Here is a 17,028-nt window from a genome sequence, read left to right as displayed (position 1 = left end):
TATTTATTAAAGTATCGTAAAAACATTTAATTGATGTCTTCTAACATTTTAAATATATCTTAAATATATTTTGAGCATTTTTCAGTTTTATTTAGATGTACTTTTATCTTTGCAAATTAAAATATACAACATAAACATTCTTCAAATATCAATGTAATTGTTTATTTTGATACGATTGTAATTTTTATAATTGAAGCAATGCCGCAGTCTTCATTGTTATTTAAAAATATTTTATTATTATAAGTTCTAAACAAATCTTTCTAGATATGTATGAATGTGGAATCAGTTTATTCTCTCTCTCTCTCTCTCTCTCTCTCTCTCTCTCTCTGTATTTGACCTCAATATATTATTATAACTTTCTTATCAATATATTTAAAGTAAGTGTATTAAAAAATCAATCATTCATCGAATTCAATTTGAAGAGATTGGAGTTTCTGGGAAACTCTGTAATCTCTGAAGCGCGAAGCGGGTCAAACTTCAATTAAAAATAAACATAACTGCTGTGTTATGAGAACCGAGAAATAAATCGATTTAATAACTCGTGCTACATGTGATAACTTATCGAACTTACGTTTGACGTTTGACTCAACGAAAGGAAGACAAATATAATTAGAAATGTATCAGTGATAATTTGTAACATACATTTTGTTTGACGATAGATAACAAAATATTATTTCCTGGAAAAATAACCCGATGTTTCCTTATATTGCACCTTATATGAGTCTTCAGAACTGACATTGTTATTAAACTATAGACAACACAAACATTATATAATAATATTTATTACATCATTGCGCGAAATAAAATGTTCTACTAAATGTTAATTATATTAGAATATATATGATCATTTCGTGGTAAACAAATTATGTGTACAGCAATAACGACGGTTTTTTTCCAAGTTTATAAAACATAATATATTGCATTGATTAATAATATATATATTGTAATACAAAATTAAAAAATATTTCTCCCCTTTCTTTGATAAATTTAGTTAATATAAAAAAATAAAATATGAAATATCTAATTTCATATTCTTTTTAGACTTTTAATTTTTAGACCTTTAATTTTTATGTTGTAGAAATAAGCCTCTCTGTAAGTTGTATCTTTACTGGTGATTTGTCTTCGTGATCTAAGGACTTCAAGACTTTCACACAAATGACGAATTTTACTGAGAAGGGATTGCGTTATTTTTATCGAAGAGGTCAATAGCTCAGAAAATCTTTGATTCTATTATCTTATGTTTGTCTTAGATTAATGCATTAATGATTTCTTCGAGAACGTCATTCTTATTGGATATGAAACTCTCTACTTGTGGAAGCCATTTGTAGTAATAAGACAAAACGAAACGAGATCGCGATGACACGCAAAAGCGAAAAGAGATGGTCTTATCGGCTTGAATCTCATTACGACGTGAATAGATAATAGTATATATCGCTCAAGCTCAAGGTCATTTTAATCGTCAGCGGCATTAGTAACAGACGACGCATTTATAAGACAGAGTAATTCCACATGACTTCTCAGTACGATCGTTGTCAACACCTTGAGCCATATTGCGCTTCGGAAAGAAAACGCGAGGTCATCAATTTACCTCAGTTTCGTACAGAAAAGCGAGTAATTAAACATATTCTGAGTAACCGGTATTACTCGAATAATTCTTTATTAGAAGCGATAACGACAAACAACGATTAAAGTTATTAAAGTGCCGAGTTCGGAAAATAAAAAATATCTTTTTTAATATCTTCTTAAACCTTCATTGTAAATGTTTACAAGATCACACTACTTACGAGATTACAAAGTATTGAGACTTAAGCTTAAACTTCATTGGATTATTCAACAATTGAATAATTCTTCAAAAACAACATAAAACTACCATTGGATTACTTCTTCTCGCAAGTTAGTTGCTTGATTCATCAGAGCAACCACTCAATTAGTGATTCAAGAAAGACAAACTAAGTAGTCTCGGCGAATATTCATTCCTATTAAAGAATGAGGGGATCGTTGGTCATCCTATTCGTTTTGACGGTCATAACTGTCCATTCACCGGTGGAGGGGAAGATATTCGAGCAATGCGAAGCTGTAAAAGAGCTGCAGAAAGCTAAAATCAGTAGGTCCTTCTTCAGCAATTGGATCTGTCTGATGAAAAGCGAAAGTGGGATGAACACCACGCTGACGACTGGTCCAAAAACAGCCTCCAGCTATTCTTATGGTATACTTCAGATCAACAGTAACAAATGGTGCGCCAGAGGACGTACAGGTGGCAACTGTAATAAGCGCTGCGAAGACTTCCTGAACGATGATATACAGGACGATATTGCGTGTGCCAAGAAAATCCTCGATCAGGACGGATTCAAGGCTTGGGATGGATGGATGAAAAAGTGCAAGAACAAACCGCTACCGGACATCTCAAACTGTATACGTAGGAGAAGAATGGCCGAGATTGAGATCGATCCGATTTTGTGATGAGTGAATGATTGTAACGCTGTTGGACACATTGACTGTAATCGATACGAGGCTTAAATATTATTTTGCTTTTAATTTTCTCGCTTCTATAAAGTCTTTGCATCTCTTGTAATCTTTCACTTAAATTTTAGAAATTTATGTAATCGATTCCATCAAATTGTATTCCAACAGATTTATATATTTGATTCTATTAAAGGATCTTTCTAAATATACACATCGTACCCAACGAATGCAATAATAAAAAAGTACGTTAATATGCTTTATAAATATGGATCTAAACTGATTAGATCGGCACTACTTATGACTCATTACGTCCGTCTAAAACTCACGCTGCTTGGTTTAACAGACGACACTATATGCGAAATTGATTTAGAAATTCTGACTAGTTAGAATTACAAAACCGTACGTAATGAGATTTCATCGGTGTCTTTTCGATTTTATTTTTATAAGAAAATTACTTTTGCCCCCAAAAGAGAGAGGAGTTCATGCGTGAAATAAAATTGAAATAAAATTATTCTGCTAAGCGTTAATTACAACGCTTTATTATTAGAAAGCTGCATCTGATCATTTTGCTCTAAACAAATATCACCTTCAAATTATTTTTTTAAAAGATGATAAAAAATGTATGCCAAAAGTATACACTCAAAATAGTTATTAAATAATTATTGTATAAAACATAATATTTAATCTATCTATCTTTATAAAAGTAGTGACAGGTTAAAACAACGTTGTTTTGCACAATAACTATTTGATCTCTATTCTGATGATCACGGACACTTCGCGCGAAACCATCATATATGTATGTACTAACTGTAGCGACAGGCGTTTTTTTCCATAAACTTATAAAAAATAACATATTGCATTAATTAATAATATTAGTATAAAATTAGGAATTATTTCTCCTCTTTTTTCTGAGAAATGTAATTTATGCTATAACAAGAAATAAAATATCGCATACATTATTTGATTGACACATTTATACTTTTTATATTTTTAATTTTTATGTTGTATAATGAACTTCTTTATGAGCTGTCTGTCGCCAATTATCTTCATGAGCTAAAGAATCCAAGAATTCTAACTAATTGATTCTATTATCTAGTCTTTGATTTTATTATCTTATGTTTGTTTTAGAAAGCGTTAATGTGTTCTTCGAGAATCGTTCTATAGTAACAATAAATTGAGTAGGTTCATTAAGGTCCAGAAGGATGTTCTCCCCAAAAATCAAAATAAAAATGTAATATACAAAATAACTTGTAAAGACTGTGATGCCTCATACGTAGGACAAACAGGTAGAAAATTGATCTCTAGAATTACGGAACATCGGAATCATATCAATTGGAATACGAACTCACAGTCTGTTATCACGAATCACAGGATGGAATGGAATTATGACTTTGATTGGGAGAATATTCAAATTCTGGATCATGAGAGAATATTAAATAAACGACTAATTTCTGAAAAAGCGCATTTTTATGCAAAAAAATGGATTGAATTTGCGTTCTGACAGGGAAGGTTTACATCATACATATACGACGATGTTATGTGAACTGACTAATTAATTTATAGCTAAAAAGTTTTTTATTTTTCACATCTTTGACACACATAATTCATGACTAATATAATATGTAGCGAATAGTATAGTTAGCTTTTCTCTCTTGATTGTTTTGTTTTGTGTCTTTGTTGTCTGTTACAAATTATAAAATGTTCGGCAAACACGTTACATTATTCGGAGATGTGAAACTGAAATTAACTAAATGTATATAATAAAGATCAGATTTAATTGTTGTTAATATAAACTTACAAAGCTTATGAAACATATTGAGTGTTCCGTTTGAGGTGAGTTACTTAGATTTTTTTTTTCTTTCTTTTGATAAATCAATTTAATTTTGATATTTCAATCAGGATCCACTATAGTCGGGAACCTGTAAGTGACTCAGGTTGACGGAATACTCAACATATTAATTACACATATGTATTGCTGAGGAGGACTCCAAAGTGAGTAGAAACGTTCAATAAAGAGGATTCTACACATTAATGATTAATTAAGATTGAAATTAATCGTTGGCACCTTCATCAGCCCGTGACTCGTATAGCCTTTACGGATTGTATTATTATTATTTTTATTCTTCGAAAATGTCATTGTCGGATACAAAATTCTCATAAAAGCCATGGAATATCCGCAATAATAAGCTGAGGTGGGGCGAGATCGCGACTCAATGCGCAACAGCGGAAAGCGAAAAGCGAAATGACGGTTTTATCGCGGCTTGTATTTTTTATTATTAGCGTTAGTAAATAGCATATATCGCTCAAGCTCAAGGTCATCTGCGATTATCCGCGATATTAGCGGCAGACGTCGCGTTTATAAGACGGATTTCCGCATAAATCCTCAGTGCAATCGTTGTCAATAACTTGTACCACGTTACGCATCGGAAGAAAAACGTGAGATTATTAATTTATCTCAATTTTACGAATGGATAGGCGGATAATTAAAAACATTCTGAGCCGGGTGTTATGCAAGCATAATTCTTTATCAGAATCATTAACACTGAACAACGTTTCGGTTAAAGTTATTAAAGTGCTGATTTATTAATAGAAGTGCCAGACGGATTAATAGAAATGAAGAATATCTTCATCGATTTTTAATATCTTCCTAGACATTAATGTAAAAATCTGTCTGTAAGATTAGAAAGTATATATTAAGACATCATTAGATTATTCAACAATTTAATTATTCTTCAAGAACAACATAAAGTAGCCGATGGATTACTTTTTCTCGCAAGTTGATTGCTCGAACAACCGCTCAATTAGTGATTTAAGTAATCGAGAAAGACGATTTTAATACTTGCCAAATAGTCTCGGCGAATATTCATTCACGTTATAAAATGATGGGTTTGTGGATGATCCTGTTCATTCTGATGATTGTAACTGCGCATTCGCCGGTGGAGGGAAAGATATACACACAATGCGAGGCTGCAAGGCAGTTAGCGATAGCCAGAATCAGTAGGTCCTTCATCAGCAACTGGGTCTGCCTGATGAAATACGAAAGTAGGATGGACACGCACCTGGTAACTGGTCCAAAGAGAGGTTCCAGCTATTCTTATGGTATCCTTCAGATCAACAGTGCCGAGTGGTGCACCAGAGGGCATAGAGGTGGCAAATGCAATAAGCGCTGCGAGGACTACCTGAGTGATGATATACAGGAAGACATCGTGTGCGCCAAGAAGATATTCGATCAGCACGGATTCAAGGCTTGGGATGGATGGGTCAAGAATTGCAAGAACAAACCACTGCCGAACCTCGCACACTGCTTCCGGCAGAAAAGAATGGCGACCAAAATCGAGACTGATTCTGTGATGATTGGGTGATTGCGACGTTATTTGACACATTGACTGCAATCAATACAAGACTCAAATTAATTTTACTTTTAATTTCACTGCTTGTAATCTTTCACGAATTAAATTTTACTAACTTACATAATTGATTCCATCAAATCATTTCAACAGATTGCGTATCTGTTTCCATTTAAAGGATTCATCTAATTGCGCGCACCGTACCTGTTGATCGTAATAAAAACAAAGTACGCTGTATGTTTTATAAATATGAATCTAAACGGATTGGATCAACGCCACTTATGATGTAATGCTTTACAGCCATCTTAAACCCACGTTGCACAGCTTGACAGACTACGCGAAATGGTTTAGAAATTCCGACTGTTAGAATCGCAAAACTGTACGTGATGAGATTTCGCTGATGTCTTCCCGATTTCATCCCTTTATACTCATGTTACGTGTGCGGCATTCAAGAAGATCGTTTTTGCTCCCAAGTCCGAGTGTCATATTTACGACATTCAGAAATAAGATGGACAAACCTTATGTAACTAAATATCTCTGTGTTGAAGTATAAGGAAGCTTATATATATATATATATATATATGTTTATATATATATGTATATAAGCTTCTTTATATATAAGCTTGTAAAAATTTCTTAAAGAGAAGGATGTATATAGAAATGTTACAATACAAACCAATAATTTCATAAATAATAATATATATAGCTAAATAATATAAATCTTAAGCCAGATAATATACAAAAATATAAATTTTTTTAAAATAAATTTATAATTGAACTATTGCTTATACTATATTATTAAACTATTATTTATATATTATTATAGTTATATATATATATATATCAATTATTGTATATAAAAGTCTCTTAAAATAAAAAGCAATATTATGTCTGTAACTATAATATAATATAAATTAATGTTATATGGAATTAGCTTAATATTAGATATTTATATTGAAATATATATTGAAATATATATACGTTATGAAAAAATAATAAGATAACTATATAACTATAAAAATTATATAATAAAATAAAAATGTATTATGAAATAGTAAAACAAATAAAAAATATTATATATACCTATATTCGTTAATTAGTTAATTCACTGTACTGTAAATTGTTACAAAAGATTTATATGTGTATATAATTTTTTAAATATTTCTAAGGGTTTATAAAATTTTCAAAATTTCTTATAATTCAGAGTTTTCAACTTGAAATTATTAAAAAATTACCTCGTAATAATTAAAAGTAATGCTTGATTTTTTTACGTAAAATTCTTGTTTGTTTATAAAAAATTTGTTTATAAATTTATTCTAAAGATGAATTGCAATAATTAGAAATAATTCTAATAATTTCGATGTACCATCATCATACAATAAAATTTGAGCGATTTATTAAACAAGCAACTGTATTCGCATGGGAATTTCGCGAATCGAGATATTACGAAAATACAGTTACATTGAGATTCGAATTTCAAAGAAGTGATATCAATCTTCAAGGCCGCGAGATATAAAAATCGGCGAACTTCTGATCTTTACGTAATGCGTGTCGCATGTTCCTCTGATTAGTTGCTCTTCTGAATTTGATATCAAGGTCAATGACAGATTCCGATTTCTCAGCTTCTTATAAACTGTGTTACACATCTGTAATGTCCCGTTTATTTTTATTTGTACGAAATAAATTCTGTGTTCCAGATATTTTCGAACGACTGAATAACGACGTCGTAAAATTTTATGTAAAATTTTATTTCGTAAAATTTTATTTCATAAAACAGTGCAATAAATAATTTTAACAAGAGATAAAAATGAAATTTCGTTGGAAAATTCTAATAAAAGAACAGCTAATTTTCTAGAATTCTAGGAAGAGAGCTCTCTTCCTAGAATTATTAATTCTAGGAAGAGCGCTCTCTTCTGATGAAATATTTCGTATTTCGAGGCATATTACGAATCGAGGAAAATTGCGATTACGATCTAAGCGAATAGAGAAAATAAACTTTCTTAAGTATTCAGGAATCCCTCCCGCGTTTCTGTCTTTCTCTCTCGAAAATCGATTGAATCATCTGCTTAGATTTGTACATATGATGCATAATATGAAGCGCGAGATAGTGAATGCATGACTCTGTGTGTGTATACGTGTGTTGTATATACGTGAATTGCATAACGGAGTATTTGAGGAGTGAAAGATTCGAAGTCGATGTCTATATAATCTAAGAATTCTTGGTCCCGTAGAATTTTGATTGAAATAAACTCGCCGATCAGCGATTATTCTCTATATCTCTCCATGATTTCTCGAAAGCACTTTTTTTTAGGACCTCTCGCTGTATGATTGCATAACGTTTTGCGTGCTATGATTTTATGGCTCCAATAAGTCTACATTATTTATAATAAAGAAAATTGAGATAATCCGTATCGATCCGAGTCTGTCTTCCCATCATCACTGCCAATCGCTAACGGAGCGCTGGCGTGTTCGACCTGAGCGACGCGCGCCATGAGGATGCACGTAAGTGCATTTTATCATAGCTCCCGGCTACAGTGCATGCACCTTTCACTAGCGGAAGTGAACAGCTGAGAGGCAGACGCGTGAGAGCGACCCAGGTCATTATTCACTCGTTACGGGCGACCGCTTCGTGCGAGCTGAGGCATCGCGAAACGCACGCTTGAGTCGGTTGTCGACCGACCGTTAAGTTGGAGTCAAGAGTCGGCCAATTATCGATTGACTTATCACTAATGGCTGCCATATTCTTTCGTTGTTCCCTCCTAATGGAACAACAATTTTATTGTGCCCGCATTGTATTAACTTATAGAAACTTGTAAGGTGACACTATAATTTTTTTTTATTTAAATTTCTTAAAGTCCCTTTAATAATATTTTAATAGTGTTTAGAAAAATTATAAGTAAGACTTCTTGATACTCTATTTTGTCCTTATTTAGAAAAATCTGCTCCTTTATTTGTATTTATTCTTAACTTCCTCACTCGATTTACCAAATCTCTCCAGGATTTCGATAAAACCAGACAATAAAATTGACTTTTACTTTCTTATCAGTACGTCACTGTTTGACGATCAGTTTGTCAGAAATTCACTGATTGGCATCGCGATTGAAGAGGGTTCGCGCGTCGACGAGAAAATTGCGATTCGCGCATTAAAAGCGGAATCTCTTCAGTATCATGCCGTGGTAATTAATCCCGCAACATGTTGATGAATATACGGATGTACGAAGTAAAGGAACAGAGCGCGAAGACTCGAAGAGCATGTTGCGCTTTCTCAGCGACTTATGATTGCGCAATTGCGCGAAGATGGATATACACACACGTATACGCACACATGCGCACGCACATACTGTAACGAGTTTCTCATTGGTGTGATCCGAGGTTTCGCCTGTGAAAAGATGCGATTAATGGTGAAAAAAGCACTATCGTCGATTTATCGGGGGAATAAAATTATATAGGAAGTAAATCTAGACTCTTTCTCTCTCTCTCTCTCTCTCTTCTTTTTTCTTATTTTCTCTTTCCTATTCGAAGCGCGCTGTAACTTCGCCACTTAACTGCTATTGCTATTATCTCCGATCTTCTTTCGATACCAACCATTTATTAATAATTACGAGCAATTACTATCCCTGCTATTTTTCATTATTTCATGGAGTTCCAATTTAATGTCTACCTGCCAACAATTCGGGCCATATAATCTTGGCCAGTTTCGATGCTTTAGACAGTTTAAACAGAAGAACATTATATCTATGTTTATGTTTGTGGTGATAATATAATTTCAATAAGACTAAGTATTCCTAAAAAAAAAAGATAATTATGTTTTTTTTTTAAGAAATATTTCAGTGTCATAATTAAAAAAATTTTAAATAAAAATCGTTAAATTGTAACGTGATTGTCATCGTAAAATAAAAGTAAAATAATGTTTCATCAAATTTATAGCCTATATATGTATTTAATTCTTCAACTTTGGGATCGCTCTGCACAAAGAAAGATAGCTCCTATTGCATTAGAAGATATTAGAAATACGAAAATTAACCTTCCAATTGTCTAGTGCTTTTATCTGCGGTCATCAACGGGTTGGGTTTATAATTAATTATTCGGCGCTTGTATATCTCGACAGAAATCTCTTCACATATGCACATGTATGTGTCTACAATCGCGAATGATTCACGAAGAACCTAGACCCCCCAGGACGATCTCTTCCTCTTCAATGTAAGGCTGCTTTTACTCCGTTCCCTTTAATGACTAACGAAGCCATACTCGCCGTTAAGTTATTCATCAGCCGCAGTCCAAGAAGTTGATGATGTCCGCGAAACAATAGGGGACTCGTACCGATTCCCTCGTCTGGTGCATAAACGTCGTTTGCAGCGATTATTAATTTCGCTATAACGCGGGAAGAAGGAAGCAGCGAGTTAATAATCCCAACACTGCACTGAGGGAATTGGCGTCCGTGCGATGAGAGTGCCGGCTGTGTCGGTGAAACTCGAGCGTAGTCTCGGCGACCTCTGCAAAGGTCGCTCTTCTTGCTTCCCGAGGAAAGTGAGGCCCGAATAAAGTGCAAGTGGAAGCGGGTAACATCGTAATTGCTCGGCGCAAAATCACTTGATCAGCGATTCGAGACAATGATAGACGCTTTGCACGGAGACAAGAGATACTTCGCGAATGTAAAGAGAATCGTAAAATGTGAACCAATTAGCAAAATCTTTTGCTGAAAACTCAATTCGGTAAATGGATCATTAATTAAAATTAATCGATGAGACGCCATGAATTTCGCACAGTGTTTTGGTAGTTTAAAAATAAGCACAAAAATTGTCACAAGGCTAAGAGCGCACGATAGACAAAGTGTCGTTTATAGAAAATCCATTGGCAATGTATGTAATCGCGCAATGAATACATGGAAAACGTTTAACTGAAAGATTTAAAATTTTACTAGAGATAGATCTGAAGATATTTTGTTGAACCATCAAAATAATTTTATTGGAAATTCATAAATAATAAAAGCAATGCTGCAAAAAATGTTGATATTCAATCAGTTTTATAACGACACAATTTTAATTGTTTTCTATAAACGATACTTTATCTATATTGTGTTGTTGCCCTTACGATAAATCTTTATGTGTCGAATTATGATTCTGTCATAAACAGTTACGACAAATTGCAATAATTTTTGAGCTCAGGCCCTAACGCGTTTGATCAAAGTGATTTGCATTACATTGAAAGTTTCGACCAAAGACTTTGATGAAACTAGGCGCAATTCTGTCGAGGGATTAGTTTAGAAACGCGGACGGACCGCGCAGGCGACATTATTACGCTATCAAGTAGTTGCTCAATCGTTAAGTAAACGCGCATCTTGAATCTTCAAATTGATGTAACGAAAATCACCGGCCATTTGATTCGATTTTATCATTAAATACGATGTAGTGGAAAATTTCACAAACGTCCTGTCCGCACATTGTACACGCTGCTTCGCATAATATATATAGATAAAATGTTGTAAAACCCCTGCAGTTATTTTTTATACTACTTCTACGAATTTCTTCTTAGAATTAGCTGTTTTGTTGAAAAAACGTACGATAGAACGGATTTGAAGACCAATAATGTTTTAGCATTTAATAAAAATATAAGTAAACATGAATATATCAAAAGAAATGAAAATATAGAAGTTGATGTATTTAATATAATTCTAGGAAATCGACAAATATTTCAGCATAAATTTTGCGAACTTCACATAATTATGATAAAGTTGCGAAAGTGCATTTAAATTTTATTATTTTTAAAGTTTACACATAACTGCTAAAGGTTTCCTTATGTAATTCAATAATTATAAAATAATATAATTGCATCGCGCGATCTAAAAATATGAAAAAGATAGAATAACAGTACGTAACGTTTATTCCCTGAAAAAAATTACTGGAGTATTTAAATAAAACTTATTTTTATTGCAAAATATAATTTTTTTACAACATACATTTGCAATATTTTATAATAAAAAAATCTAAATAATATATATATATATATACATTTTTAGAACACAGCTTGCAAAAAAACGAGGTCAGCGATTATTATTGCGACGATGGCGACGGGTTGACGATAATAAACCGGAAGCGTTTCACCGCTTTTCACATACCACGGTGATAATTACCCACGTAGGAAAATATTCACGGTGCTCTTTTAGGACTAGCCCGACTATAGTATCATCGGGCCACATTTGCGAGTGCGTACAATCGTTCACACGTCGTGTCTAGCTTGCAAACGAACGTAGTGTACGCTACACAACGTAATTTATCGTACCTAAAGCGTGTTACGTTAGATAGACTCTGAGCTACCTCAAATAAACTCTGTATTACAGTGAAAAGATTCCCACACATCTTCTTATGCCAGAGGTCGATCGTACGCTTTCTTCGACATTACTGTTAGAAGCTAAGGGGACCAAGGATCATTTTTATCGTGATTTTAATTTGAAGCGTCATTATAACAAGATTTATATATGTCAAAAGTGTGAAGAACTCTCTCTCTCTTTCTTTCTGAAGAATTGCCAGATGATACAATTTTTCTCAATCACCAATTTTAAATTGAAAATTACGGTCTCTTGGAGATTCTATGTAGCTTAAATACATTTGCGCGTAGACTTTTTGATTTCTAATTTATCTCACTTCACAATCTTTAGGAAGTCTATCTCTATGTAGAATTAGATTCAAATGAAAACATAAGTTTCGACATAATTTTAAGCTGTTCTTCGGAAATGAATAACAAATGAGATTGAATAGGACAGGTCGACGTCGAGGTAGTCTTGGAATTTGAAACATTTCAATGAATATTTATCAATCGCCAAACGAGGTTTGACGTTTTGTAATTAAGGTATGTCATCATTTCTCTTATTCACGCTTAATTTCATAATTAACAACTGGTTCTCAACTATCAGGTAACCGGAAAGTTTCTTACAAGTCAACTACCTATTTACTTATATCCACACAGTACACTTTATTCAATGAACGTTCCTAGAAACATCTTTAAAACGTAATCTTCTAAACATTTTTAGGACATCTCTTGAAGATCTGTACTGTGTGTGTGTAAATCCTTTTGATACAAAATTACTTTACGTATCGGGACGAGAAAAGGCACTCTGAGTGTATGTATAATATTTATATATTTTATACAGAGAATGTCTCAGATTTTAACGGTCAAATATATTTTAACGCTATTCTGTGAGTAAAAATTTAAAAAAAGTTATGTAAATATATATATAGATCCACAGAAGCTTTATTAAAGTTATAACAGAAACGTGTAAAAATCTAGTAGTGTAAAATCTGGCTATCTTGAAAATCAAAATATTGTACCAAACAACCAATTATATTACTACATGTTCATTAGAAAAATTGAAAATATTTCTTCTCATAAAAAAACGTTACATCGTCAGCCGAGAAATTTTTTGTAAAAAATAATTAATCTTTGTGGAAAATAATTAATCTTCTATGCCGTATATATCCATGGAATTCAGGTAAAGAATAAATTAACATTTTATAGTAGACACATAACATTAATAAATTACACTATATGCTATTAATAATATAAGAGAACATTTTTTTCATTCGCAGCATCTTTCATTTTTTTGTTGTAACTCTTAATCAACGTTTTATAAATTTATTATTTATGTAACATTTTCTCATATTTTATTCATAGAATACATTATTGACTGTTAAAATATGGGACATTCTGTATAATAAGCGGCACATATTACAAGAAAAGATTAGAATCTATTGCACATAATCTCAAGAATGCACGCGAAGCCGTTTTAACATTAATTATTAAAAGATTGATCTTACATAAAAAAAAAGTATTTTTTTCCTTGTATTTGCATTTATTTAATATTTTCTACATGTAAATCTTGCAATCGAACAAGATAAATTTAAAGAATACACATCATTTTCTCGGATTTAATTTTCACTGTGTGCGTAAACACACGTTGGAATCGCGAGATTCTTCGTTTTTTTTTCGCGCGTTTTCCAAATGCAGATCAGCGGGAGCGTCGCACGCGTGGAAAACCGTCACGCTTTTGTAACGCGACGTGCTCACCGGACATTGTAATTTCCGTAATCTGGATTACCGTTGTGCGCGAAAGAAGAGAGAAAGAGAGAACATCGCTTGTGCAAGAGAGTCCAGTTTAACTCGCGCAGACCTGCTCCGTTTCCCGTCGGCAATTTTGCGTAATCGCGGCTCGGTAGAACCGGCTCGAACGCCTCTAACGAGTGCTTCATTCTAATAAACGAGTCTTGCCACAGAAAGATCCCCTGTTCCGTAATTATCCTAGCGAAAGAGAGCGTATTCTCGTCTTCGGAAGCATGTCGGCAAAAGTAAATCTCATCGTGAAAATGGTATGCGCAGTTGAATAACAATGTAACAAAATATAAAACAAGAAAACATACTATTTTATTACTGTGGAACAGATCGAACGACGAGATTGCGATAATACGTCAGTCGTGTGTACGATTAATTTAAATACAATTAATGTCGAGGATTGCACGCGAAGCTATTCACGAAGCCATTAGAAGGTTGCTCTTACATAAATGTGTTTTTTCCTTGTATATTTGCGTTTATTTACAGGATTGTCACAAATTCTTTATTCTAAAATTCCACAACTTTTCTCTGATTTCCAAACAAAATTTCATGATTTTTCCTGATGCTTTCAATAATATTTTGAAATCTTTTGTATTTTCGTTCTGATTTGGAAACCGTCGCAAGTATTTTGTTGAGGGAGCAATTTAATATAGCAATATAAATTTCTATTAATGTTGCTGATGCTACTTATATTTAATTACTAAGTTGATAATATTTTAAAACTACATAGGTGTGATGTACGTATATTAAAATTTTAAAGCAAAAAATTTTAATTTTCCAAAAATTTTGCAAAATTCCTTGATTTTCCTCGATTTCCCTAATTTCCAGTTTTATGGCAACTTCATTTAATAAATTTTTCATAAGTGCTAAATAAATTTCAAGAACGTAGCACTGTTTGAGGTGCAATAAATCGGGATCGCACCGTGTCGGAAGTGAACCGTCAATTACGTAAAACCTCAGCGTGGAATTACATTGGATGAGGATAATCCGAAGCGGAAGGCACGGCCGATTTTACTGGCGACGCTAATTGTTAGGAAAAGCGTCCGGCCGGAAAACTCTCATCGCAGCAATCGAATCGCAGAGAGAAAGGGAAGATTATTCAACGTTTCACGTACAAATATTTGCCTGATGCAAACGCATTCGCGTTGGTACGCTAATGTGAGAAGCGCTACGCTGTGTCGCCAGCTATACAGGACAGTTTACACGATTATATTGCCATGGTTGTGCAAACCTGCAAACGAGTCGAGCTGTTGCTCGTTTCAAACAGGCCGACGTGCAAAGACATGGGCGTGGTGAAGTTGCGGCTCCTGAACGGATCCTGAACGCTCCTGCGGCTCTTGAGGCCGGAATCTTTACCGCTCGTCCGCGGATGATTCACTCTAATATCACGAGGAACAATTATTTATCCGAGCTTAGCGTGCAAGCTAGTTATTTTTCCTTTCACCTTTCACTGCGAACTCAACCTTTCGTTTTGCAAGAACACTGCGGGATTTCTGCGATGTCTCTGACTCCTCGGACCCGGCACATATCCCACGCGTTAGAAATTAGAATATTCAAATAAGGAGATTATATTCGTTCGTATCGGCGGAATTATATAAAATCGCATCGACGAAGGTATCGTGACTCTCCAGCCGCTGCCCATTAATCTTGTAAACATCGCGTCCCGCGTGGACGATTACGCTTTCTAAATCGTTACGAAGCGGCACTCTTGTCCGAGTATCCTTCGACTAACAATTATGCTCGAAATTCAAGCGAACCTCCAATTCTCGATTCCATAATTTTCTTAAATTACACAACGCAAACCGCGTATTATCTCAGTAATAAGAAACATAATGTCATTCCCGACGTGTCTGCATACACATCTTAATTTTTCTAAATTCCAATAATTTTTAAATTAACTTGGCGCCAATTGTCGATATCAAATCTTTTATACGAATGATGCATATTATTTGAGTTGAGTAAAGTAAATTTTTTTATATCATTTTTTGTATTATAATTTTTAAAGGAGAATTAAAGCTACTATTATTTGAATTGGAATACCTTCAATGAAAATGTAAAGAGATATATAATATACAATATTATATATCATTCAGTAAAGATACCTAATTAGATTTTACTTATTAATTTGATACGACAGTTTTTTTCGATATTACTTATTTTTTATCATACATAAATTAATACAAATAGTAGAGGAAGGTCACCGATATCGACATACCACTTTGTTTTTAGACAATATTTCTTAAACAAAAGATAAAAACAACTTCAAAAACATAAATACAAACTAAAAAGTGTCTTCTATCAGATAGTATAAGTAGTTTTTATAATACTGTTTGCAATTTTGCAATAATTAAGTTTTTCGTAAGTTATGCAAAAATGAGCGTCTGACAAAATGGGCTCCAAAACTGATATAGTAGGCAATAATGTCAACATTCCTATTCTACAAATAAAGATATATATCCTATTCTGTAAAGAAAACTAATTTATGAAACTATAAACATTTAAAATAACATAATATTATCAATAATACAGTCATTATTATTTTAATTACGCTATTTGCAAAAGAATACCGTAAGCATTTTCTTCTGGGATTCATAGAATTTGTTTTTAGCTGATTTGATATAGAAATAAGCCACAAATATATGAATTATGAGTTTGTACTTCTTTAATTAGCTAAACAGATCACGTTTTTATTAGTATTAATAAGGTGCAAAGGTTAGTTTCTAAAAAATAAGGGGATGTCGCTTTAGGTGACCTATGTCAGTATCGGTGACCTTCCTCTACCACTTGGGCTTGACTTTTTAATTTGGTACAACAATTTATTTTTCGAGAAATTTTTAAAACTTCTCTTTGCGGCAGTCGCGCAAACTCGTACTTGAACTTGGCCCAAGATGTTTCCGTGTTTCTTTTCTTTCTTCTTTCTCAAAGTATATTGCGCGCGCAAGGCTGACTTTCGCTTTTCGGAGTGCGCGTAAATTTTGTACAAAAGGTTCCAGCGAAATTCTCGTCGATAAAAAGTTGTGAAAGTTGAACTGTAACCTACGCGGCAGTCATCGTGGTCAGTTGGGTGATAGTCATCCGGTAAAGTTGCACGGTAATTGCGATGAACAAGTAGCTA

General features: G+C 33.4%; 1 protein-coding gene across 1 annotated transcript; it reads left to right on the top strand.

The window, feature by feature from the left end:
• Positions 1–1,484: 1,484 nt before the first annotated feature.
• LOC108725442 (uncharacterized) lies at positions 1,485–6,365 on the top strand. The gene is made up of 2 exons (XM_018452462.1): positions 1,485–2,456; positions 5,276–6,365. Exons 1-2 carry the CDS (start codon positions 1,987–1,989, stop codon positions 5,823–5,825), a joined length of 1,020 nt encoding a protein of 339 aa, XP_018307964.1. The 5' UTR covers positions 1,485–1,986; the 3' UTR covers positions 5,826–6,365.
• Positions 6,366–17,028: the final 10,663 nt, after the last annotated feature.

Source organism: Mycetomoellerius zeteki, unplaced genomic scaffold (genome assembly GCF_001594055.1).
Source record: "Mycetomoellerius zeteki isolate Tzet28-1 unplaced genomic scaffold, Tzet1.0 scaffold35, whole genome shotgun sequence".
NCBI classification, from domain to species: Eukaryota; Metazoa; Arthropoda; class Insecta; order Hymenoptera; family Formicidae; genus Mycetomoellerius; species Mycetomoellerius zeteki.
The sequence above is the reverse complement of the archived record's forward strand: the minus strand, read 5'-3'. Positions and strand labels throughout refer to the sequence as shown.

Excerpts from the sequence above, each read along its gene's own strand:
- LOC108725442 (XM_018452462.1), top strand. The coding sequence starts at position 1,987 with ATGAGGGGATCGTTGGTCATCCTATTCGTTTTGACGGTCATAACTGTC. Across the intron at positions 2,457-5,275 it reads ATTGAGATCGATCCGATTTT|AGTAATCGAGAAAGACGATT; the intron begins GTGATGAGTGAA and ends ATTAGTGATTTA.